Source organism: Theropithecus gelada, chromosome 14, assembly GCF_003255815.1.
Source record: "Theropithecus gelada isolate Dixy chromosome 14, Tgel_1.0, whole genome shotgun sequence".
In the NCBI taxonomy this organism is placed as follows: Eukaryota; Metazoa; Chordata; class Mammalia; order Primates; family Cercopithecidae; genus Theropithecus; species Theropithecus gelada.
Genome location: NC_037682.1, coordinates 109,839,119 through 109,865,306, shown reverse-complemented (window position 1 = coordinate 109,865,306; position 26,188 = coordinate 109,839,119). Strand labels below are relative to the sequence as shown.

The following is a 26,188-nucleotide window of genomic DNA, read 5'->3' as shown; positions in this document are numbered from 1 at the left end:
GTCCTAAAGCCGGATTATGGTAATGGTTGTACAATTACTTAAATTTACTAAAACTTTATGAGAACAGGTGAAATCACTTAAGACGGGTGGATTTAATGGCATGTAAATTATGCTTCAACGCAATTATTTTTAAAAATGATATTTCACAAGGTTAGTCATTGCAGAATTGTTGTAAGAGCAAAAGATTGGAACCAACTTAAATATCCATTGATAGATAATGGGTTAAATAAATCATAGTCTATTTGTACAATATGGCTGTATTAAAAAGCAGTTCTTCATATAATGGTATGCAATAATCTCACAAGATGTATAATTTGATATCATTTGTCTAAAAGATAGGGGAAGGGAGGACAGTAGGTATTTGAGAATGTGCTCATATATGCCTAGAATACCTCCAGAGAGATATATAAGGAGCTAGTTTTAAGATTGGGCGTGGTGGCTCACACCTGTAATCCCAGCACTTAGGGAGGCCGAGGCGGGCGGATCACTTGAGGTCAGGAATTCCAGACCAGCCTGGCCAATAGAGCGAAACCCTGGCTCCACTAAAAATTCAAAAATTAGCCGGGTGTGGTGGTGGCGCCTGTAATCCCAGCTGCCCGGGAGACTGAGGCGGGAGAATCGCTTGAACCCAGGAGGCAGAGGTTGCAGTGAGCCCAGATGGTGCCACTGCACTTCAGTCTGGGCGACAGAGCAAGACTGTCTCAAAAAAAAAAAAAAAAAAAAAAAGAGAAACAGTATGTCTCTGAAGAGGGCAACTAGGTCGCAGGGGATGGTGGTGGAGGGAGATCTTTCACTGAATATTTGAGCCATGTGAATTATGGTCTATACAAAAATGAAATAAAAATCACAACACAAAAAATTATATCAAATCGTGGGGGTTATTTGATCTTTTCATTTTTCTTTTACAATTTTCTCCAATAGGTGGCACTTCTGAAACACCATACTTGTTTTTATTTTTATTTTATTTGAGAAAACCCCAAATGTGCTCTGATGGCCTTTCTTCTCCATTTGTCACCTCTGGGAACCTTGAGTCTAGATTTAGGGCTGAAAGTCTCTCTGCTAGGAGCTTTCCAAAATGCATTGCTTTGATTCTGGGAACTGAATAGAAGGAGAACACCTGGATTAAAAAAAGAAAAATTGCAATTGGTTCAAAAAAACCAAATAATGCTTTCAACCCTGTCTTCCTGATAGAAACCTCAGATAGATTAATTGAATTGTAACTTCTGACAGATTGACTTGTTGATTGGAAGGTTAATATAGGTTAGTGGTTCTTAACCAGGGGTGATTTTGCCCTGAAGGTGATGTTTGGACACATTTGGTAACGTCTGGACACATTTTTGATTGTCACACTGGACAATCTACCAGCATCTGGTGGAGACAGGCCAGGGATGCTTCCATAACTCCTACAATGCACAGGTTAGCCCCTCATCACAAATAATTATTAGCCCAAAATGTTAATGGTATAGATAATGAGAAATTTTAATGTAGGTTAAGATTAATATTCAGCATCTCTATGGCTTGAGGCCCTGCTCCGACAGGATTTACAGATACTTAAAATTCATATTTTCCTAGGCCAAGACAATCAGTATGGCCCCAGAATTTTTAGAAAAGAGTACCCCAAACCACCTCCCAATCCCTGATCCCCAGAGTCTGATCCTTATAGCCACTTAGGGAAGGGAGCTAGACTTAGAAGCAATTGGGAGGGCAGTTGATGCAAGGGTCCTTTATTAGAACTGGCATTGAAGAACCCACCTACTCTGAATCCTGAGTTCAATTCCTCCTCAACTGGTTTCCTTGAAGGTGACTGTACTGGTCATCTTCTCGATCCTTGAGGGGCTGGAAAGGACAGCACAGTCATAAGGTCATTTTTTCCATCCTCTATTAATTAATTTGATGCATGTTTATTGAATGCTTTTTATATGTGAGAGTTTGGAGTGGGTAGTACTTCATGGTCCTGAGGATGGAAAGAGGAAAAGGAGATGGAGGCTCTGTCTTTTTTCTTTTCTTTTCTTTTTCTTTTTCTGTTTTTTTTGAGATGGAGTCTTGCTCTGTTGCCCATGCTGGAGTGCAGTGGTGCAACCACAGCTCACTGCAACCTCGACCTCCTGGGTTCAAGTGGTCCTCCTGCCTCAGCCTCCTGAGTAGCTGGGACTACAAGTGTGCACCACCACGCCCAGTTAATTTTTTTTTTGTTTTTAGTAGAGACAGAGTTTCGTCAGGTTGGTCAGGCTTGTGTCGAATTCCTGACCTCAGGTGATTCGCCTGTTTTGGCTTCCCAAAGTACTGGGATTACAGGCGTGAGCCATGGCCTGTCTATAGTGAGTGCCCGGCCTGTCAAGAGTTTCTTTGTGTGTCCCTCTCAGTGTGTTCTTCAACTGGTGCTCACTAGATCCTGACCTCAGTCTCTGTCAATCCTTCTCTTTAGTTCATCTATTCTACCCAAAGTGATCTCATCATCTGGTATGCTGTTAGCAGTTTCTTACCTGTATAGGATCTTCCAAATAACATGCCCCTCAATCCCAAAGATTGACCCCCTCTAATTACAGCAATATCTCTTTTATTCTTCATCCCCTTACCTGGTAGAGCTGGTCATTGGGCAACAGAGTCTGCTTGTCTGAAGCTGCACAAAAAAGAAACAGAATCCACACAGGTAGAATGCATAATAAATTGGGTTATATTCACAAAATAGAATACTGAATAACAGTAAGAGTTTTATATACACACAAGAGTATGGATACACACAAGAGCACATAATCATGTTGTTGAGTGAAAGAAGCTACTCACAAGAATACTTAGTATATGAGTCCACTTACATAAAGAACAAAAACAAGCAAAGTTAATCCTTGTTGTTAGAAGTCAGGACAATGCTCACTCTTGAGGATGGGTAGTGGCTGGAAGTGACCACAAGAGGGCTTCCATGGCATTGGTAATATTGTCTTTCTTAAATTATGTGCTGACTGCATGGGTGTGTTTGCTCTGTGAATTTTTTTTTTTTTTTTGAGCTGTATGCTTGTGATTCACTTTTCTGTACGTAAGGATTTACTTAAAATAGTTTTTTTTTTTTGTTTTTTTTTGTTTTTTTTTTGAGACGGAGTCTTGCTCTGTCACCCAGGCTGGAGTGCAGTGGCACGATCTCGGCTCACTGCAAGCTCCGCCTCCCGGGTTCACGCCATTATCCTGCCTCAGCCTCTGGAGTAGCTGGGACTACAGGCACCCACCACCATGCCCAGCTAATTTTTTGTATTTTTAGTAGAGATGGGGTTTCACCATGTTAGCCAGGATGGTCTCCATCTCCTAACCTCATGATCTGCCCACCTCGGCCTCCCAAAGTGTTGGGATTACAGGCATGAGCCACTGTGCCCAGCCGGTTTTTTTTTTTTTTTTAACACAGAGGATAAATCAGAGGGAGTCGTATCTTGAGACAGGTGAACATGCTGTGATAACACCAAGTATCCTTTTCTCCTGTCTCAAAGAAATACAGCCTCACCCAACTATGCACATTAGCAAGAGGCACCAACTCAGTCTCTTCTATTGGGTACGTAATGGTAGGAGGAAAGCTGAGGGTCTCAGGTGGTCCCATCTCTCATCTGAGAGCGTTCTTTTTTTTTTTTTTGTTTGAGACGGAGTCTTGCTCTGTCGCCCAGGTTGGAGTGCAGTGGCCAGATCTCAGCTCACTGGAAGCTCCGCCTCCCTGGTTTATGCCATTCTCCTGCCTCAGCCTCCCAAGTAGCTGGGACTACAGGCGCCCACCACCACGCCCGGCTAGTTTTTTGTATTTTTTTAGTAGAGACGGGGTTTCACCACATTAGCCAGGATGGTCTCGATCTCCTGACCTCGTGATCCGCCCGTCTCGGCCTCCCAAAGTGCTGGGATTACAGGCTTGAGCCACCGCGCCCGGCCAAGAGCATTCTTTTACCTCTTGACTGGCGAACTCCATCCTGTCCAGCAATGAAGTAGACCCCAACAGCAAGGAAGAAAATGCTGATGATTTCAGCTAAGACAAAGCCCAATATGGTGGCTGCATTTAGTTCAATGCAGTTCTGACACACTGTGGGGAAAAGGAGACAAACCTTCAGGGTGTGAAAGTTGTTTTTCCTGGATCTTTTTCTCCTGCCTATCAGCAATAATGCCTCTGTGGAGGGCAGCAGGCTGTTCCTTTGTGGGTGGCAGGGCAAGGGAAGGTCCTTGCGCCAAAACTCAATGCATCTTGATGTTCCTCAGTCCCCCAGGATTCCTGGGGAAGCCCATGGAGTATGTGGAACAAAGACTAGATGCTCTTCATGCTCCACTGTGCTCTAGTCCTCACTGCTGCTCACCTCATGATCGCCCCTGTCTCCCCAACCCCTTCATTCAACTCAGTTTATAGAAGGTGCTGAATTGCTCGAATGCATGGAGCCCATCCAAAAGTAAAAAAGTTTTACAGGACTGGCTGTGCTTTTTCAAAGAGGGCGAGGGAAGTATCTTATAGTATTTCAAAAGAGGCAAGCTGAAATTAAGAGAACCGGCGATAATCTCACTGTTGAGGATCTATTTCCACTTTCACTCCAGACAAAAAGCTCACCAGAGCAGCAAATACTGATTAATTTCATGACAAACAGACCAAAGGGGATTACATACTTCTGTAATACACTTGGAGTGTTTTTGACTTGTCCTTTGATCCTTTACACTGATACACCCCTCGAGGGTCCTTGGTATTACTTCCCAGATTCCATTTATTTTTATGTGCAGTTAGGATGTCTATCATCTTCCCTTCTTTAAACCATGTGATATTTGTGTTTTTCACATGACAAGTCAGAAGTACTGAACCATCTTCTTGGTTATACACGTTAAGCTTGCGGTTTTCTGAAATGAGAAAAGCCATGGTTCCATTAAGGATCTTGCCTCTGAAATTCTCCCTGCTTCTGCATACCAGGAGATCATTAGAGTAGCATTTCACAAACTTTGATGTGCACATGAATCACATGGGGGATCTTGTTAAAATTTCAGGTGCTATTTAGTAGTTCTGGGGAGGGGAGATTCTGCATTACCAGCATGCTCTCAGGTGACGCCAATATCTGCGTCAGGGGATGAAGAATAAAAGAGACATTGCTGTAATTAGCAGGGGTAAAACTTTGGGATTTGGGGGCATGTTATTTGGAAGGTACTATACAGGTAAGAAACTGCTAACAGCGTACCAGATGATGAGATCACTTTGGGTAGAATAGATGAAATAAAGAGAAGGATTGACAGAGACTGAGGTCAGGATCCCAGGTGACGCCAAAACCTGATGGTTCATGGGTCACAGTTTGAGATGTGTCTAGCTACTAGGGTCCTGTTTCTCCTGTAAGAGACCAGTTAAATGCTTAGCTACAGGCAAGCTGCCCAGAGCAGGTTATGTCAGGTCACTGATTTGGCTGACAATAGTGACATCACCTATCTACCCTCATCTTTTCATTCATTCTAAACTGTTCGCTCATGTAGGACTACTCTTGTAGGAAGCCAAATTTCCATCAATATTCTGAGTCTGAGTATAGAAAGAAGCCATTTCTCCTACCTTCAAATGATTGGGCCAAACTACCTGTAAAGACAGAAGAGAGATAGAGTATTAGCTGGGCATGGAGTTTTTCAGATGCCCTGAAGTATTTCCATGGTTATTTAAGGCCAACATGAAGAAAGATCCAAATCCATGAAAATGATAGTATCCATACTTAGTTATCTGGATTGTAGACTAGATCACCCAGCTGAATTCAAGGTGATAATAAATAATTTGTCTCATCTTTGTCCTGGTATCCTGGGAGGGTGTTTCTAACCCTTGGAATTTCATGAGTGACAGGAGTGGCTTTGTTATCTGTGGTGGACCCTTAGACCATACCTGAGTTTATGCCATGGCAATGACTCAGGATGGTGCTGGTCAAGACCAGCCATATGGTAAGAGGATTGCAGCTTGGAAACTAGTGGTATCAGCCCCAGGAAGGGAACCTAGAGATTGAGATCAGTCAAGTGGTCAATGATTCAATCAATCATGCCTATGTAAAGATACCTCAATAAAAACTTAGTGGAGCTTCCTGGTTGGTGAACCCATCAATGTGCTGGCAGAGTGTGGGAGAGTGCTGGGGGTGATGTGTTCTAATTCCATGGGGAGAAAGCATGAGGCTCTGTGTTCGGGACCCTCCTGGACCTTGCCCTTTTCATTTAGCTGGTTCTGATTTTATTTTTTAATAAAACTGAAATAGGAAGCACAGCACTTTCTTAAGTTCTGTGAGTTATTAATCTAGCAAATTATCAATGAGAAGGGTCATGGGAATCCTTAAGATTGTAGGCAGTTTGTCAGAAGTGTGAGTGGTCTGGGGTCCCCTGAACTTGTAGCTGGCATTTAAAGTGAGGGCAATCTGGTTGGGAACCATGCTCTTAACCTGTAGGGTCTGACACTAATTTGGGGGGTTAGCATCAGAATTGTATTGTAGTATATGTAAGTAAGGATATTGCCTATCCAGTCGAGAACACTCTGCTCTTTGAGCAGCTAATGCCCTGGCAAGGAGTGGGTGTGCACTATCCAAAGCCTTTAGGCTGAGTTCCTTATAAAATCTTCAGCCTTGGTGATCCTTTTCTTGTAGAAACCCTGGATGTCCCAGGGAAATTAGCTATTCAATTAGTCTTCAAATCTGTCTCAAAACTCAGAGTTGACTGGGAGCAGCGGCTCACGCCTGTAATCCCAGCACTTTGGGACACTGAGGTGGGCAGATTGCTTGAGCCTAGGAGTTAGAGACCAGCCTGGGCAACATGGTGAAACCCTGTCTCTACAAAAAAATACAAAAACATTAGCCGGGCATGGTGGTATGCACCTGTAGTCCCAGCTACTCAGGAGGCTAAAGTGGAAGGAACAGTTGAGCCTGGGAGGTGGAGGTTGCAGTGAGCCGAGATTGCACCACTGCACTCCAGCCTAGGTGTCAAAGCAAGACTCTGTCTCAAAAAAACAAAAACAAACAAACAAACAAACCTTAGGGTAGTAGAGTTGCGTGGTAGACATACTACGGAGATCTGGCACTTGGATTCAATTCAATTAGATTTAATCCAAGCATTTAACGAGCACTATTATGACCTAAAATAATTAGATATTATGAAAGAAAAGAGTGCTGATATGAAGAATCAACTGCTGCTTCCAAAGTTTATGACGAAGTGAAAAAATTAAAACATATATGCAATTAATTTAATAGAACATATACATTATCTTTTAGTGCTTATATGACTGCATATGAAAAAAGGGTAGAAGCTATTAATTTTGACCAAGGGTGAGGGTCAGGGAAAGCTTAATAGAGGAAATGACATTTGTCTGGGCCCTGAAGAGTAAGCAGGAATGTACCAGACAGAGAAAGGCATTCTGAGTAGAAAGAATAGCTGAATAAGATACAGCTTTGAAAAAGGACAAGAGAGGTAGTGTGGCTAGAGGTGGAGTGTGTGTGATAGGGAGAGGTGGTCATGAGTCAAAGTATAATGGAAATAAAAGAAGTGAACCGTCTTAGAACCTCATGCAGAGCTGGATTATCTTTGAACAGTATCCATTGCAGTGTCTGGAACATGGTAGGAACTTTATTTGTTGAATGAATGTACAAATGAATAAATGAGCAAATGGGAGAAAAAGCAAGACAAACAGATAAATAAGTTTCTAACTAGTTATTCTCCTGACCACCTGGTCAGAAGACTGAGAGAAAACAGAGACTCCTCATTCTAAATTGGATTCAGGAAAGGAGATTGCACTGATCGTTGACATAGTTTTTAAAATTTTTTTCCGAGACATCTTTTTTTTTTTTTTTTTCCTTTCTCTGTCACTCAGGCTGAAGTGCAGTGGTGCGATCATGACTCACTGCAGCCTTGACCTCCTGGGCTCAAGCAATCCTTCCACTTCAGCTTCCCAAGTAGCTGGCATAAGTGCATGCCACCATGCCTGGCTAATTTTTTTTTTGTAGACACAGGGTATCCCTATTTTGCCCAGGTTGGTCTTAAACTCCTGGGCTCAAATGATCCTCCCTCCCTGGCCTCCCAAAGTGTTGGGATTGTAGCCTTGAGCCACTGTGCCTGGCCCATTGACATCTTTTAATGTTGCATATCTGAGTGAGGTTTCCTTTTAGGACTTAAGACGTCATGTAGCCACATTTCTTTTTTTTGTTTGTTTGTTTTTTTTTTTTTTTTTGAGACGGAGTCTCACTCTGTCGCAGAAGCTGGAGTGCAGTGGGCACCATGTTGGATCACTGCAACCTCCATCTCCTGGGTTCAAGCAATTCTCCTGCCTCAGCCTCCTGAGTAGCTGGGATTACAGGCGCCCACCACCACGCCCAGCTAATTTAAAAAATATTTTTAGTAGAGATGGGGTTTTACCATGTTGACCAGGATGGTCTCGAACTCCTGACCTCAGGTGATCCACCCGCCTCGACCTCCCAAAGTGCTGGGATTACAGGCGTAAGCCACCACGCCCATCCCTGCCACATTTCTGGATTGGCTGACATGAGAACTCCCAGACAGTGGAGGAGTTGTTCAAGTACACATAGCTCATTATGTGCCCGAGCTGGATCCAGAGCTCAGGTTTTCTACTGCTCAACTCAATGCTCTTTCCACGATATGCAGCCACCTCACCTAGGCTTGAGAGTTGCTCCTCAACCTGTGTTGTCTTTAGCTGACTTTTCCTCCCATTTCTCTCAGAAATAATTCTATTCTAAACTCTCACTGTCCTCTTCAAGTCTCCCAACCGGCCATCACCCAGCTCAGTTTCTGCAGGTGGCATTGCCTCCCACCTGGATTTTTTTAGAACATGGAAGCTGTTATTGTCCTTTCTCCTTTAGCTTCTTTTCCCTTTATAAACCTATCTGTGGCCCGCGCCGTTTGCACTTCCTTTCTCCCGGTCTTAAAGGGTAACGTTGCCTTCCCCTCTGTGCTCTTGACCCCACTCTTGACTCTGTCCTTCCACCATCAACTCCAGGACCCTGCTCTACTCATCATCTTCTCCTTTAGCTTAGAAATGTGCTCAAGTTTCTCTCACCCTCAGAAACATTTATTCTTAGACTCTACTTCCTCCTCGACCTACCACCCAGTCTTTTCTCCCTCCTCATCCAAATTTCTTTAAAGAACAGTCTACACTTGCTGACCTCATCACCTGACCTTCACCTTCTACCAATTTTCACTTGGCTTCCACTCTCAATATTCCACTGAAACTGTGCTAAATCACCCATGATGCATATTCTGCCATATCCCACAGACTTAAACTTTTAAATACGTTCTTATATTAGTAGGCTCTCTTTAACATTTTATACTCTTGGTAATTCTCTCCTTCTAGAAGCTCTCTACTCCCTTGGTTTCCAAGGTAGTGCATACATTTGATTATTTCAGCTCTTTGATTCTCCTTTTATCTCTTTCCTGGAATTTTTTTTTTCTCTAACTGCCCCTTAAAATTGGTGCCTGCACTGTTCCATCTTTAGCTCCCTCTTCCTCATATAGTACTTATGTGACTTCAGCAAATTCCATGGTTTTAACTTTCCCAGTATGTCCAGACTCCTGGCATCAACCCAGTTCATTCACTTCCTGTTGGATATTTCCAACGGAGTATTCACGCAGGCACCTATGCTGTACCATACACTCAGTCTGGCATCATGAAAACTAATCTCTCCAATGAGACTGTGAGTTCTGTAGAGCATAAGTGTTTTATTCATTTTTATTTCCTCATGGCATATCACATATTAGGATCTCACCCATCTTTGTTGACCAGTTGGCTAACTGCCCAACTGAGTGAATGAACGTTTCATAGGTCGACTGCTAACCCCCAGCTCTGAAGTAGGGAACATATACTTTTTCCTTTTAGTTTCCTGGCCTATGCCCTTTTGGGCTGCGTTCAAATCTAAGATGGCGGTAACAGGGTCCTCTCTTTAGCCAGTGAAGTACTCTGTTTGCATTTTTCAGAGACAAGGATTCCTTCTCCTCCACGGGACACTGTTTCTCTCTAGCAGAGAACAGTTAAGAGGCTCCATTTTGCCCTTCTTTGAACTCTAAGGTGACAGCAGAGGTAGGCTCAAGGTTAGGGATCCCAATATTCCTGTCTCACTAGTGATGGGCTCTTCCCTTGAGCCCTTCCCCAGGCTGCCAGACCCCTAGTAGGCCCTTACCTTGAAGAAGAATGATAGCCAGGATGAAGCCAGTCAGGCCCGTCCCCTGTTCCATGTCAGTCTCTGTCCTCTGGCAAAAGCACAGAGCAGCCCTTAGCAGCCAGCCAGCCTGTGCAGCAGCTAGAGTGGCTCCGCCCATCCCCGTTCGGGCTGGAGCCCTTGAGAGAAGGCAAGAACCCAGAGCCTCCACCCTCTGCTGCAAGTGTGGGTAGCAGGGGCCTCAGCAGGGCTGCAGATGCAGACGCCTTTTATTTTTCCGTTAAGGAGGGTGGAGGTGGTGGGGAAGGAGAGGGAGAGAGTGCTGGATTCCCACTCAGAGACTCATCTTGCACAGGGAACTGCAACGGATGCTGGGTGGGAGATGGTACTGGGACCATTTCTTCATGAGGGGGATAAATGTCCCTGTCATTAGTTGTTAGGATTGTAGCCAGTTGTTACTCGTTGTTAGTTGTTATTGCTATAGGTAATGAATTTGGAGGAACTCTCAGCTGCTTGGGGCCAGACCTCCGAATGGAAAGCCACTTCAGTCCAGGCCTTCATTCGGGAATTTTTTTCACTTTTTTTTTTTTTCTTTTTTAAGACAGAGTCTCACTTTGTTGCCCAGGCTGGAGTGCAGTGGCACTGTCTCAGCTCACTGCAACCTCCGCCTCCTGGGTTCAAGCGATTCTGCTGCCTCAGCCTCCTGAGTAGCTGGGATTACAGGCCACCAAATTGTTGTATTTTTAGTAGAGACGGGGTTTCACCATGTTGGTCAGGCTGGTCTCAAACTCCTGACCTTGTGATCCGCCTGCCTCAGCCTCCCAAAGTGTTGGGATTATAGGCGTGAGACACGGCACCTGGCTTCACCGTTCTTTTGAGATCATGAAATAGGCGCCTGGAAGGGAATAGGTGGAACAATTCTGAGGACAGGCCAGCACATTTTCAGGGGCCAGAGCCCGGACTGAATGTCTAGGATCTCAGGCCCCTGTCTTCCTCAGCTAGTCAGTCAGTGAGCCAACAAAAATGTGCAGAGCTCCCATTATGTGCCAGGCACAAGATACAGCAGTGAGAAAGACAGGCATGACTCTGTTCCCAGGTAAGTGACAGTCTAACTGCAGCAGTGTGAAGAGTTTCAGATCCTTGTAGGCCACAGGGGAAAAAGGTCCATTTGTCTCCCCGGGAGGCTCAATATTGCCTGTGAGTCAACTATATTATTATTAATAACTACCCCTTATTGAGCACATACGATGTGTGAGGCACCGTGCAAACATCTTGTTTGAATCCTGATAATGGTGCTAATAGAATAAGACTCTGAAAAATTTCATGGCTGGCCCAGGCCCCACAGGTAGGCAGTATTGGACCCAGGATTCAAATCTCTGGCTGGGGTCCCTAAAGCCCAGCCTCCCAGTGACAAGAAGCTGCTAGAGCTGGTCCCTGGCTGCCTGGTGAAGGGTCCTGAGAAAGATCAACCTTCATGAGAAGTATAGCTGCTATGGCTTGCGCTATGGGGCCGATGGCTTCTCTCAAGGGGCTTCGAGATGTGGCGGTTTTTAGGTGGTGCGTAAATGTAGTTGCATTGTCAATAGGGACGCTAAAGTTCATGCCACCTTTTCCATGTTCTCTACCAGCTCCCTGCTCAGAGATAGAGCAATTTACACCTGCTTCCTTCCTACCCTACTGCTAGCCCACCCCCACCCTGACAATTTCCCATCATCAACGGCAGAAAGCAGAGAAGCAGACATCTTCTAGTTCCTCCCCCACTCTCCTCTTTCCGGTACCTGTGAGTCAGCTGGGGGAGGGCAGCTCTCACCCAGGCTGATAGTTCGGTGACCTGGCTTTATCTACTGGATGAGTTCCGCTGGGAGATGGAACATAGCACGTTTCTGTCTGGACTGGTACTGGCTACCCTTCTCTCCCAAGGTAAAGCTACTCCAGGTGGGTGGGGGAAGGGACCTGAGAGGGACATTACTGTTGGGAGTGAGGCCCACTTGAAAGTGTTTCTTGCCAGGCACGGTGGCTCACACCAGTAATCCCAGAGCTTTGGGAGGCTGAAGTGGGAGGATCCCTTGAGGCCAGTAGTTTGAGACCAGTCTGAGCAACACGATGAGACTCTATCTTTACAGAAAACAAAAGAATGAGCCAGGCATGGTGGTGCACAGCTGTAGTCCCAGCTACTTGAGAGGCTGAGGCAGGAGGGTCAATTGAGTCTGGGATTTCAAGGCTTCAGTGAGATGTGATCATGCCACTGCCCTCCAACTTGGGCAACCCCACGAGACCTTATCTCAAAAAAAAAAAAAAAAGTGCTTCTCGGTGCTAGCTTCAATTCACCAGGCACCCCAGGGTGTCAGGAGGGCAGGGCCAGGATGTAGCATAGAGTCTGGGAAACAGGCTCTTGGCTTTGACTGACTCCAGCCACGGGTGCATGTGGGCCTAGAATGTCTCTCAGAAGGCCTTAGGCCAGAGATCTGTAGGAAATAGCTCAGTATGCATGTACCTGAATCTGGGACTGGCCATGGGAGCACAACTTCCTGCACTACTCCTTTTAGGGCTGATGGCCTCTGGAATCAGGACTCTTGTTTGTTTGGCCATGATTATGTCACCCTTGGAGGCATGTCCTAGCACTCATGGGACTGCTTTAAAAGAGAAGTTAACTTTAGGTTGAGCAGGAGGGAGGGAAGATTTGAGGGGTTGTTACATGGGAGGATTTTAACTCATCTCAGTTTGCCAATTTCAGCTTTAAAATGGAAAGTCCCATGTCCCAGAAACCCCTTCAATGCTAAGCAAACTGGGTCCAATGGTCACCTGATAGTCGACTGCACTAGGACACTCAGGATTTCCACTGGAGACAGATCCCTGAAGAGGACGTGACTGTAGGATGTGAAACATTTGATGTGCTTGTGTCTCCCTGAGTATACATGTATACACTTCCAACCTGCTTCAGAAGTGTGAGCAGCAGCTATTTCAGGGTTTTCTAGAAGATGCTCTTGTATCCAAATTTGTGACTGAGTGTGAATCCCAGGAAGAATGAATGTAGACTCCACTTTTCCCTGTGTTTGGAGGCATAGACTGTAGTGCCTCTGTGGCCTGTGGAGATGTGCTCAGACTTTCAAAGGAACTCACTGCATCTGGAATGTTGCTGCACCCACCTCCAGCCCTAAAAGTCTCCCACAAGACTTGACTTGTGAGGAGCTCTAGGGATGGATTCAAGAATTTTTTTTTCCTGTTCTCCTCCTTCTAACCAAGGGTGGAAAACTGTACCTGGGATTTGCCCTGGTCCCCTTCTGGACCACTGAGCTGGTAATTCAGGAACTGGTAAACCAGCTGGTCTCCATCCACAGCCATCCCTGACCCTGGGAAAGGCTTCAGTATTGAGAGCCCCACTTTCTTGGTTGTTAATGGAGCAGGGGCAGTGAGGAACGATGAGAACAAGAAGCTGAAGTGGGAGTGTTGTAGATGGCTGGAAAGTAGTATTAGATGTTTTCTTGAAGAAAAAATGCAGACATTTCCAACCAAGGAATGTTCTTCTGTCTTTCCATATCTTCCGGGTGCTTCAGTGGTCCATGCTCCCCCTACTCCTCATCAGCGGTCTGGATTCATTTCCAGGAAAGCGCTTGGATCAATCCTGCTCTGAGGGGTCCTCTTTTGCACCAAGGCCCCAAGACTTGTCCTCTGCTTGAGTGACATTCTCATGTCCCCCTTGACCCATGCAGTTGGTGGGAAACTTTCTGAAGGCTTTTTCTTGTGACTTCTGTCTCTCTTGATAGAAACCATAAACCGTCCTGGACCAGGAAAATGGTCTCTGTTAAGTATGAGCTTCCGCAGAACAAAGGGCTTGGTGCAGACCAAAGAACTGTCTCCAATTGTGATATTTTTTCCCCTTTAGTGAGCCCCTTCAAGATACCTGTAGAGGAACTTGAGGACAGAGTGTTTGTGAAATGCAATACCAGCGTCACATGGGTAGAGGGAACGGTGGGAACACTGCTCACAAATAATACAAGACTGGACCTGGGAAAACGCATCCTGGACCCACGAGGAATATATAGGTGTAATGGGACAGATATATACAAGGACAAAGAATCTACTGTGCAAGTTCATTATCGAAGTATGTGCTTCCTGAATCTTTTGGGTTGGAATGGATGGGGCTTCTGGATGTGAGAACTTTCTGGCTAGAGAGGGTTGTGGTGAGCCCATCTGTTCTGTAAACAAAGTGAGGCCACTCTTGTAATGGTACGAGCCAGATTTGGGGACCTTCAAAGTGGAAGAGAGAGCTTAACTCAGAAAGACAGAGCAGTAAGGGTCATGTTAGTGCAGCCTCGGTTGGGTGAGAGGTTTGGCCCACCACCTTGTTCAAGGTCCCCCACAAAGCTGAGATTGCTTCTTGGCTCTTCTCAGGGATTCCTTGGGATGCAGGGTGGAGGAAGATGTGGCAAGGCCATCACTAGGCCTTTCTCCCAGAGTCTTATTGAAGATTGGGTTTTGGCATGAGAGATCTAAGGGTTGCCCTAGGAGGCAGAGATGGTTCCCTGATCTTAAAGGCTCTCAACCTCTCCTCTCTCCTCCCTTCCCCCACAGTGTGCCAGAACTGTGTGGAGCTGGATCCAGCCACCCTGGCTGGCATCATTGTCACTGATGTCATTGCCACTCTGCTCCTTGCTTTGGGAGTCTTCTGCTTTGCTGGACATGAGACTGGAAGGCTCTCTGGGGGTTAGTGGAAGAGCTGAGCGTGTGTGTGTGTGTGTGTGTGTGTGTGTGTGTCTGTACCAGTAAGCTTATGCACCAGCTAAGGAATGGGGCAGGTGGTAGGTTTAGTCTCAGCTGGGAGTTACTCTTGCAATCTCCTAAAGACTCCTAGAACTTTGACTGTTGAGAGAACTTGTGTGTTCATATCATTCATGCAGACTTCTGAGGGTGTGGGAGGGTGGATCTCACTGTCCCATCTGCTAGGCCGTTGATGTCTCTCTCTGGTTCTTCTAGCTGCGGACACACAAGCTCTATTGAGGAATGACCAGGTCTATCAGGTGAGCCTTGAGGGGAAGGAGGGCTGACACTGAATGCTGTTTGCACGTGGGAAGGGTCCTACTGGGGAGTTCATTGCTGGGTGTGACTGGAGAGGTCAGACAGGAACTCTCATCGTCGGGGCCTGCTGGGGCTCTTCCTCAAAGAGTTCTAACCCTGCCTCCTGACCGTTTGCTCTTCTCCTCTCTTAGCCCCTTCGAGATCGAGATGATGCTCAGTACAGCCGCCTTGGAGGAAACTGGGCTCGGAACAAGTGAACCTGAGGCTGGTGGCTTCTAGAAGCATCCATTACCAACTGTACCTTCCCTTCTTGCTCAGCCAATAAATATATCCTCTTTCACTCAGCAGGTGCCTGGACTTCTTAAGACTCCTGGGCAAGGCATGGGAGTTGTCCTGACTTGTCTGGGATCTCGCCCTCCTACCTTTCTGTTCCTTCCTTCATCTCCTTCCTTCCTCTGTCCCACACAGACAGTGTGTTGGACGACTCTCGCCACATCCTGGCTGTCTGGTGTTTCTAGCTCACGGGGCTCCCTGGGTGAAGGGTCTGCGCCACCATATTCCCACAGTTACTTGTTGACTCCAGTCCCTATCACAACCCTTTTAGGGTTTTGGCTGCCTCATCCAGCCGAGGGCAGGCTGCTGTGTTCAGGAGCCCAGCTGCACAGAATTTTCCATGACGTCATGAATGGGGGTGGCAGAGACAACAAGAGGCCCTGGGACTAGTTTCTCACCAAGACTCAGAGGGTGTGTGTGACAAAGTCCCACTGCTGCTAAGGGGATGACCTCAGCTCTATGGCCCTGCTGACCAGGTGCCACTAGCTGTAAGGAGGTCTTACCTAAGCCCCTTTCGTATCCCTTTCCCCTGTATCATAGGCACCATTTTAGCTTCCTTTTGCCAGGACCTGTCCCTGGCTTGCTCCTATAATGCCTTCTGCATTATAAACTGGGATCAGAAACCATTCACCAATTAAAGCACATTATCCTGCTCCATCTACCTGGAAAACAGGAGTTTGAGACAGTTTTTTTTTGTTTGTTTTTTTGTTTTTTGAGATGGAGTCTCACTCTGTTGCTCAGGCTGGAGTGCCGTGGCATGATCTCGGCTCACTGTAACCTCTGTCTCCTGGTGTCAAGTGATTCTCCTGCCTCAGCCTCCCGAGTAGCTGGGATTACAAGCATGTGCCACCAAGTTCAGCTAATTTTTGTATTTTTAGTAGAGACAGGGTTTCATCATGTTGGCCAGGCTGGTCTCAAACTCTTGACCTCAAATGATCCACCCACTCAGCCTCCAAAAGTGCTGGGATTACAGGCATGAGCCACTGCACCTGGCTGAGACAGGGATATTTTCAATAGATGCCATCTTCTATTACTTCTAATAGTAGTGGTTCTAGGCTGGGCACAGTAGCTTATGCATATAATCCCAGCACTTTAGGAGACAGAGGCAGGGGGATCACTTGAGCCTAGGAGTTCAAAACCAGCCTAGGCAACATAGCAACATCTTGTCTCGACCAAAATAAATAAATAAACAAACAAACAAATAAATAAATCAGCTGGGTGCAGTGGTGGGCACCTGTAGTCCTAGCTATTTGGGAAGCTGAGGTGGGAGGATTGCATGAGGCTGGGAGTTGGAGGCTGCAGTGAGCTATGATTGTGCCACTGCACTCCGGCCTGGGCTACAGAGTGAGACCCTATCTTAAAAAAAAATAGCCATGGTTCTGAAACTTTGGAGGCCTCAGGGATTTATTAAAAATATAAACACGGCTGGGCGTGGTGGCTCACACCTGTAATCCCAGCACTTTGGGAGGTTGAGGCGGGCAGATCACAAGGTCAGGAGACTGAGATCATCCTGGCCAACATGGTGAAACTCTGTTTCTACTGAAAATACAAAAATTAGCTGGGCATAGTGACGCACGTCTGTCATCCCAGCTACTTGGGAGGCTGAGGCAGAAGAATTGCTTGAACCCAGGAGGCAGAGGTTGCCGTGAGTCGAGATTTCGCCACACACTCCAGCCTGGTGACAGAGCGAGACTCAGTCTCCAAAAAAAAAAATAAATAAATAAAATAAAATAAAATAAATAAATAAATAAATAAATAAATAAATAAATAAAAGCGCTAGAGACGCACTCTAGGCAGGGTGTTTCCAGGTGATTCTGAAACAGCCCAAATTCAGAGTCTCTGGTTTAGAGGAAGAATTGAGGCCACTTTCTCTCTTATGTGCTTTATGCCTGTTCCTGGATCACAGAGTAGGGGATTCCTTCTTTTGTTCTCTGATTACACAAATAATTTAAAGAGCCTCCGGAAAGTTTAATGACTGAGAATTTCCTAGACCTGGGTTCCCAAAGGAGAAAAGAATTAGTAACCACATAGCCAGAGAATTGGATGATTCTGCCCACCATCTTCTCAAGACACACAGAGACCCTAATTTCGTGAGAGACAGAACGAATGTCTAATTCACATGTTTCATTCATAGTTCTGAGTTATCCCTATCCTTTTTATCCCTACTCCTGCAGTTATCCTAACCCAAGATCCTACTTTCCCATTGGATTCTCTACCTTGATCATCCCTTCCATGGCTTGTATCTAACCAACATTCTGGATCCTTCCCACGTTCCACACACTCATAGTACCTTGTATTCCTCAAATTCTTTTACATCCCTCATTCCCCAGTTCTCAACATTGGCTGCACATTGGAATCTCCTGGGAGCTTTAAAAACACTGGTGCCTGGCCAGGTGCAGTGGCTCACATCTGTAATCCCGGTACTTTAGGAGGTTGAGGTGGGTGGATCACTTGAGCTCAGGAGTTCGAGACCAGCCTGGGCAATACTGGAGAAACTCCATCTCTACAAAAATACACAAAAAAAATTAGCTGGTGTGGTGATGCGCACCTGTAGTCCCAGACACTTAGGACACTGAGGTGGGAGGATCAGCTGAGCCTGGGGAGGTCAAGGCTTCAGTGGGCCATGATTTCACCACTGCACTCCAGCCTGGGCAACAGAGTCAGACCCTGTCTCAAAAAAGAAAACAAAAACAAAAACCACTCATGCTAGCTGAGTGTGCTGGTGTGCACCTGTAGTCCTAGCTACTTGGGAGGCTGAGGCCAGAGGATTGTTTGAGTCCAGGAGTCCAAAGATGGAGTAGTGATCTACCTGGCAAATTTTTAAGTTTTTTTTGGTAGAAACAGGATCTTGCTTTGTTACCCAGACTGGTCTTGAGTTCCTGGGTTTGATAGATTTCACCAGTGATGTTACCTATGTCTGAAATGATCCTTCCTCCTCAGCCTCCTAAAGTGCTGGGATTTACAGGCATGAACCATCACACCAGGCAAGGTGAAACTTTTTTTTTTTTTTGACGGAGTCTCACTTTGTCACCCAGGTTGAAGTGCAGTGGCCTGATCTTGGGTCACTGCAACCTCTGCCTCCCAGGTTCAAGTGATTCTCCTGCCTCAGCATTCTGAGTAGCTGGGATTACAGGTGCCCACCACCATACCTGGCTAATTTTTGTATTTTTAGTAGAGACAGGGTTCTACCATATTGGCCATGCTGGTCTTAAACCCCTGACTTCAAGTGATCTGCCGGCCTTGGCCTCCCAAACTGCTGAGATTACAGGCATGAGCCACCGTGCCTGGCCCAAAACGTTTAAAAGGATTTGTTTTAGCTACTCTAAGTCCATTTTAGTTGGCTCCTCAGTTACTACAAAAATGCCTGCTGGGATTTTGATCAAGATTGTATTGCATTTCTAGATCAGTTTGGGGAGAATTAACATCTTAACAATATTGAGTCTTTTCATACATGAACATATATTTTGCCAGATTTATTCCTAAATACTTTATATTTTTGATGCTATTTTATGTGCTTTCCTTCTTGTTTTTTTAGAGGCAGGGTTTTGCTCTGTCACTCAGGCTGAAGTACGGTGGCATGATCACAACTCACTGCAGCCTTGAACTTCTGGGCTCAAGTGATCCTCCCACCTCAGCTTCTCAAGTAGCTCTGGCACTACAGACATGTGCCACTATGCCTGGATACTTTTATTTTTGTGTAGACACGGGATCTCACTATGTTGCCTAGGCTGGCCTTGGACTTCTGTACTGAAGTGATCCTCCTACCTTGACCTCCCAAAGTGCTGGGATTATAGGTGTAAGCCACTGTACCAGGCTATATATGGTATTAAAAATTTTTAAATCTCCAATTGTTTATTGCTAGTATATAAAAATACAATTAATTTTTGTATATTAATCAAAATAAAAGGCAAAACTGCTATACTCACTTATTAATTCTAGTAACTTCTTTTGTAAGACCATTGAATATTCTACATAGACAATCATGTTGTCTGTGAACAAAAACAATTTGTTTCCTTTCCTATCTGGGTGCTTTTTGTTTCTATTACTTGGCTTATTGCACAGGCTAGAACCTCCAGTACAATGTTGAATAGAAGTGGAGAGAAGACATCCTTGCGTTGTTCATGATCTTAGGAGGAAAGCATTGTCTTTCATCTTTAAGTATGTTAGCTGTGGTTTTTCTTAGATGTCCTTTAACAGGTTGAGGAAGTTCTTTTCTTTCTAGTTTGCTGAGAATTTATATCAAAAATAGGTGTTGGGTATTGTCAAGTGCTTACCCTGCATCCATTGAGATGATAATATGGTTTTACTTTTTTAGTCTGTTAATACGGTAAATTACATTGATGGCACGATATGGTTAAACCAACCTTGTATTCCTGAAAAAACTCTAGTCATTTTGTATTATTCTTTTGGTATGTTATTAGATTACATTTATTAAAATTTTATTAAGAAGTTTTACCTCTATGTCATAAGAGGATTTGTCTATAGTTTTCTTTTCTTGTAATGTCTTTTTTTTGGTATCAGTATCTTAGGGTTCTCCAGAGAGACAGAATCAATGTGATATATATAATATATAATGTATATGTATGTGTGTGTGTGTATCCCATTTTGCTATTGTGAATAGTAATCTTTATTATTTCTTTGTCTACTTTAAATATATAAATAAATATATAAATAAATATTTATACATAAAATATATGCATTTATATATAAATATATATAAATATATCTATTTCCCATTGGTTCAGTTTGTCTGTTTCTCTGAATCCATGGGTTCTGCATTTGTGGATTTAACCAACTGAAGATCAAAAATATTTGGAAATAAAAGGATGACTGCACTTGTACTGAACATATACAGAATTTTTCTTGTCATTATCCCCTAAACAATACAGTACATACTATCAGAGTGAACAGGCAACCTACAAAATGGGAGAAAATTTTTGCAATCTACCCATCTGACAAAGGGCTAATATCCAGAATCTACAAAGAACTTAAACAAATTTACAAGAAAAAGTGAAACAACCCCATCAAAAAGTTGGGGAAGGATGTGAACAGACACTTCTCAAAAGAAGACATTTATGCAACCAACAGACACATGAAAAAATGCTCATCATCACTGGCCATCAGAGAAACGCAAATTAAAACCATAATGAGATACCATCTCATACCGGTTAGAATGGCAATCATTAAAAAGTCAGGAAACAACAGGTGCTGGAGAGGATGTGGATAAATAGGAACACTTTTACACTGTTGGTGGGACCGTAAACTAGTTCAACCATTGTGGAAGACAGTGTGGCTATTCCTCAAGGATCTAGAACTAGAAATACAATTTGACCCAGCCATCCCACTATGGGGTATATACCCAAAGGATTGTAAATCATGCTGCTATAAAGACACATGCACATGTATGTTTATTGTGGCACTATTCACAATAGCAAAGCCTTGGAACCAACCCAAATGTCCATCAATGATAGACTGGATTAAGAAAATGTGGCACATATACACCACGGAATACTACGCAGCCATGAAAAAGGGATGAGTTCATGTCCTTTGTTGGGACATGGATGAACCTGGAAACCATCATTCTGAGCAAACTATCACAGGGACAGAAAACCAAACACCACATGCTCTCACTCATAGGAGAGAATTGAACAATGAGAACACTTGGACACAGGGTGGGGAACATCACACACTGAGGCCTGTTGTGGGGTTGGGGACGGGGGGAGGGATAGCATTAGGAGATATACCTAATGTAAGTGACAAGTTAATGGGTGCAGCACACCAACATGGCACATGTATACATATGTAACAAACCTGCATGTTGTGTACATGTACCCTAGAACTTAAAGTATAATTAAAAAACGAAAAAAAAAACCCAATGCAGTACAATATTTATATGGCATTTATGTTGTATTAGGTATTACAAGTAATCTAGAGATGATTTAAAGTATATAGGAAGATGTGTGCAAGTTATATGCAAATATTACATCATTTTATGTAACGGACTTGAGCATCCATGGATTTTGGTAGCCATGGGGAGCTCCTGGAACTAATCCCCCACCAAAGGATGGGACAACTGTGTATGTATCCTATTGGTTCTGTTTCTCTAGAGAAATTGGCTTATGTAGCTGACATGCCTAAAATCTGCAGGGTATGTTGGCAAGTTGGAGACCAAGGGAGTTGCTGTTGCTACTGTCCATAGACAATCTAGAGACAAATTTTCCTGTTACTCACAGGACCTCAGTCTGTTTTCTCTCAAAGCTTTCAAGTGATTGGATGAGGTCCACTCACATTATGGAGAGTAATCCACCTTACTCAAAGTCTACTAATGTAAAAGTCTACATATATAAAAATACTTTCATAACAACATACTGATGTATTAAGCCAAATATCTGGGCCTAGCTAAGTTGATGCATAAAATTAACCAGGGTAATCAACACAGGTTAAATCTGATCTCCAGAGAACGAGTTGGAATAATTCCTTCTTCAATTTTCTTGAAGTGTTTGTGTAGAATTGGTATTGTTTCTTCTTTAAATGGTAGATTTCACCAGTGATGCTACCTAGGTCTGAATTTCTTTTTTAAACTACAAATTCAATTTATTTAATAGATAAAGAGCTATTTGGGGTATCTATTTCATCATCAGTGAGCTTTTTCAAGGACTGTGTCCATTTTATCTGAGTTGGGAAATTTATTGTCACGATTGTTCATAACTGTTATGGGCTGAATGTTTGTGTTCCCCTGGAATTCCTATGTTGAATTCCTAACCTTGAATGTGATGGTATTAGAAGGTGGGGCCTTTGGGAGAAGGTGGGCCATGGTGGCTCACGCCTGTGATCCCAGCACTTTGGGAGACCGAGGTGGGCAGATCACTTGAGGTCAGGAGTTTGAGACTATCCTGGACAACAGGGTGAAAGCCTGTCTCTACTAAAAATACAAAAATTAGCTGAGTGTGGTGGTGTGCACTTGTAATCCCAGCTATTCAGGATGCTGAGGCAGGAGAATCTCTTGAACCCGGGAGGCGGGGATTGTGGTGAGCCGAGATCGTACCACTGCACTCCAGCCTGGGTGACAGAGAAAGTCTCAAAAAAAAAAGAAGGTGGAGCCTTTGGGAGGTGATTAGCTCATGAGGGTGGAGCACTCATGAATGGCATTAGTACCCTTACAAAAGAGGCCCCAGAGAGTGCCTTCTACCATGTGAGGATATGGTAAGAAGGTATGAACCAGGAAGTGGGTCTTTACCAGATACTAAATCTGGGAAATCTTAGATTTCCCAGCCTCGAGAACTGAGAAATAAATGTGGTGCAAGCCACCCATTCTATGATATTTTTGTTACAGCAGGGTGAATGGATTAAGCCAATAACATTCCTTTCTTATTCTTTTTTTTTTTTTTTGAGACAGAGTCTTACTATGTTGCCTGGGCTGGAGTACAGTGGCGAGATCTCAGCTTAGCGCAACCTCCGCCTCCCAGGTTCAAGCTATTCCCCTGCCTCAGCCTCCTGAGTAGTTGGGATTACAGGTATGAGCCACCTGGTCAGGCTAATTTTTGTATTTTAGTACACGGGGTTTTGTCATGTTGGCCAGGCTGGTCTCAAACTCTGACCTCAGGTGATCTGCCTGCCTCAGCCTCCTAAAGTGCTGGGATTACAGGCGTGAGCCACAGTGCCTGACTTCTTATTCTTTTAATACCTGTAGGAACTGTGATGTTATTTCTCATTGCTAATATTGATAATTTATATCTTTTCTGCTTTTTCCTGATCAATCTGGCTAGAAATTTATCAGTTTTATTGGTCTCTGGACCATCGTTTGGTCTCATTGATTTTTTTTTTTTACTTATAGATTATTTATTTCTGAAATGTTTCATTGCTTTTTCTGTTGTTTTTCTGTTTCCTGTTTTATTGATGTCAGATCTCATCTTTCTTTTATTTTTCATGGTTATTCTCATATTGTTTATTTTTGTTTAAACTTTGTTTATAATTGTTTAAAATTATTTTTCATCTATATGTGGTTTTGTTTTATTTTAAAAAATATTTTAACTTTTATTTTAGGTTCAGGGGTACATGTCCAGGTTTGTTATATAGGTAAACTTGTGACTTAGGGGTTTGGTGTACAGATTATTTCATCACTCAGGTACTAAGCATAGTACCCAATAGATTTTTTTCTGAACCTCTCCCTCCTCCCACCCTTCACCCTGAAGTAGGCCCCAGTGTCTGTTGTTCCCTTCTTTGTGTCCATGTGTTCTCATTATCTAGCTCCCACTTATAAGTGAGAACATGAAGTATTTGGTTTTCTGTTCCTGCATTAGTTTGCTAAGGATAATGGCCTCCACTTCCATCCATGTTGCTGCAAAGTACATGATCTCATTCTTTTTATGGCTGCCTAGTATTCCCTGGTGTGTTTGTACCTCATTTTCTTTATCCAGTCAACTGTTGATGGCCATTTAGGTTGATTTCACGTCTTTGCTATTGTGAATAGTAATCTTCACTATTTCTTTCTTTCTTTTTTTTTTTGGGTTTACTTTGAGTTAATTTGCTCTTCTTTTTCTAGTTCCTCAAGGTGGAAGCTGTGCTCATTGTTTAAGACCTTTGTTGTTTTCTAAGATACATTTAATTCTGTCTATACGTTTCCTTCTAAATACTGCTTTAGCAGGAACCCCCAGATTTGGATACCTGTTGTTCTCATTATCATTCCATTTAAATACTTTCCATTTTTCCATTGATTTGGTTTTTGTCCATGGGCTACTTAGAAGTGTGTTATTTGCTTTCCAAATATTTCGAGAGTTTCCGGTGTATTTGTTTTCTATTACTGCTGTAACGAATTACCATAGATTTAGTGGCTGAAAGCTACACAGATTTATTATCTTATAGTTCTATAGGTCAGAAGTAGAGTATGGATCTCACTGAGCTAAAACTCAGGTGTCAGCAGGTTGCATTCCTTTTTGGAGGCTTTAGGGGAGACTCCATTTCCTGCCCAGTTGAGTTTTTGGCAGAATTCAGCTCCTCGTGGTTGTATGGCTGAGGTCCCTGTTTTCTCGATGGCTGTAAAATGAGAGCCATTTTTAGTTTCTAGAGGCCACCCACATTCCTTGGCCTCATGGCCTCCTTCCTCCATCTTCAAGGCCAGAAATGGTGAGTTGATGCCTTCTTACACTTTGTGTCTTTTCTCTTTCTTCTTTTGTTTCTTCTCTGCAACTCATGCTTCTGTCTTCCTCTTCCACTTTTAAAGACTCATATAATTATATTGGGTGCACCCAGATAATCCAGGATAACATTCCCATCACAGGGTCTCTAACTTTAATTACATCTGTAAAGTCCCTTCAGTCATGTAAGGTGACCTCCTGTTAGGTCTAGGGAGTAGGATGTGGACATACTTGGGGGAAGCATTATTGTGGCTAACATCCCTAGTTTATCTTTCTGTTATTTGTTTCTTATTTAATTCCATTATGTGACTAATCTTTAAAATATATTGAGATTTGTTTTATGACCCCAAATATCACCAATTTTGATAAATGTTCTGTATGCACTTCAAAGGGCTGTGTATTCTGTTGGTGGTGGGTGTGGGGTTTTATAAACATTAATCAAGTGAATTTGGTTTACGTATCTTACTGATTTTTGGTCTATGGTGGTACCTCGGTATTCACAGGAGATTGGATCTAGAATCCTCCTCAGATACCAAAATCCATGGATACTCAGGTCTCTTATACAAAATGGCATAGTATTTGCATATAACCTATGCACATTCTCTCATATACTGTAAATCATCTCTGCATTATTTATAACACCTAACATAATGTAAATGCCATGTAAATAACTATTATACTATATTGTTTAGGAAAAAATGACAAAAATGTCCATAAACATTCAGTGCAGATGTAACCATCCACTTTTGTCCTGAGTATTTTTGATTGATGGTTGATTAAATCCATGGATGTGAAACCCTCAGATAGAGAGGGCTGATTGTACTTGTTTTACTACCTTTTGAAAAAGGGATGTTGAAATCTGTAACTACAATTGTGATTTTTGTATATTATTCCTTGAAGTTTCATTAGTTTCTGCTTCAATTTTTTTTTTTTTTTGAGATGGAATCTCGCTCTTGTTGCACAGGCTGGAGTGCAATGGCATGATCTCAGCTCATTGCAGCCTCCGACTCTAGGGTTCAAGCGATTTTCCTGCCTCAGCCTCCAGAGTAGCTGGGATTACAGGTGCCCGCCATCATGCTCGGCTAATTTTTGTACTTTTAGTAGAGATGGGGCTTCACCATGTTGGCCAGGCTAGTCTCAAACTCCTGACCTAAGGTTATCTGCCCACCTCAGTCTCCCAAAGTGCTGGGATTGCTTCAATTTTTAAATTGTGTAATTGGGTTTTTTTTTAATTTTAAAAATTTATTATTTATTTAATTTTAACAAGCTAATATAAATTGTATACATTTAAGGTGTGCAGCATGATGATGTTTTGAAATATATATATCATGTGGAGTGGCTAGATCAAGCTAATTAATATATGCATTACCTCAAATATTTACCATTGATTTGTGGTGAGTTGCTTTAATTTTTTTTTTTTTTTGATGACAGAATCTTGCTCTGTCGCTCAGGCTGGAGAGCAGTGGTATAATCTCGGCTTACTGCAACCTCCACCTCCTGGGCTCAAGTGATTCTCCTGCCTCAGACTCCCGAGTAGCTGGGATTACACAGGTCCATCACTCTATCTGGCTAATTTTTGTATTTTTTGTAGAGATGGGG

At 43.5% G+C, this 26,188-nt stretch overlaps 2 protein-coding genes across 5 annotated transcripts; one reads left to right on the top strand and one right to left on the bottom strand.

The window, feature by feature from the left end:
* Positions 1-908: 908 nt before the first annotated feature.
* Positions 909-10,279, bottom strand: CD3G (CD3g molecule). The gene is made up of 7 exons (XM_025356762.1): positions 10,128-10,279; positions 5,534-5,557; positions 4,618-4,842; positions 3,917-4,048; positions 2,577-2,620; positions 1,753-1,836; positions 909-1,117 (listed from the first exon to the last, which is right to left on the bottom strand). Exons 1-6 carry the CDS (start codon positions 10,264-10,266, stop codon positions 1,771-1,773), a joined length of 630 nt encoding a protein of 209 aa, XP_025212547.1. The 5' UTR covers positions 10,267-10,279; the 3' UTR covers positions 909-1,117; positions 1,753-1,770.
* Positions 10,280-11,834: 1,555 nt separating this feature from the next.
* CD3D (CD3d molecule) lies at positions 11,835-15,467 on the top strand. Of its 4 annotated transcripts, XM_025356765.1 has the most exons (5): positions 11,835-12,026; positions 13,990-14,208; positions 14,679-14,810; positions 15,081-15,124; positions 15,314-15,467. In XM_025356765.1, the coding sequence occupies exons 1-5, from the start codon at positions 11,972-11,974 to the stop codon at positions 15,377-15,379; spliced, it is 516 nt and encodes a 171-aa protein (XP_025212550.1). In that variant the 5' UTR covers positions 11,835-11,971; the 3' UTR covers positions 15,380-15,467. The 4 variants fall into 4 exon arrangements, with proteins under 4 accessions (XP_025212550.1, XP_025212552.1, XP_025212549.1 ...); XM_025356767.1 differs by lacking the exon at positions 14,679-14,810; XM_025356764.1 differs by lacking the exon at positions 11,835-12,026 and having other exon boundaries at positions 13,771-14,208; positions 15,314-15,466.
* Positions 15,468-26,188: the final 10,721 nt, after the last annotated feature.

Coding starts and splice junctions, on each gene's coding strand:
- CD3G (XM_025356762.1), bottom strand. CDS start 10,266: ATGGGCGGAGCCACTCTAGCTGCTGCACAGGCTGGCTGGCTGCTAAGG. Junction 5,558..10,127: donor GGCTATCATTCTTCTTCAAG/GTAAGGGCCTAC, acceptor CTGTCTTTACAG/GTAGTTTGGCCCAATCATTT. Junction 4,049..4,617: donor ACTCCAAGTGTATTACAGAA/GTATGTAATCCC, acceptor TTTTCCCCACAG/TGTGTCAGAACTGCATTGAA.
- CD3D (XM_025356764.1), top strand. CDS start 13,899: ATGGTCTCTGTTAAGTATGAGCTTCCGCAGAACAAAGGGCTTGGTGCA. Junction 14,209..14,678: donor TGTGCAAGTTCATTATCGAA/GTATGTGCTTCC, acceptor CTTCCCCCACAG/TGTGCCAGAACTGTGTGGAG. Junction 15,125..15,313: donor GGAATGACCAGGTCTATCAG/GTGAGCCTTGAG, acceptor CTCCTCTCTTAG/CCCCTTCGAGATCGAGATGA.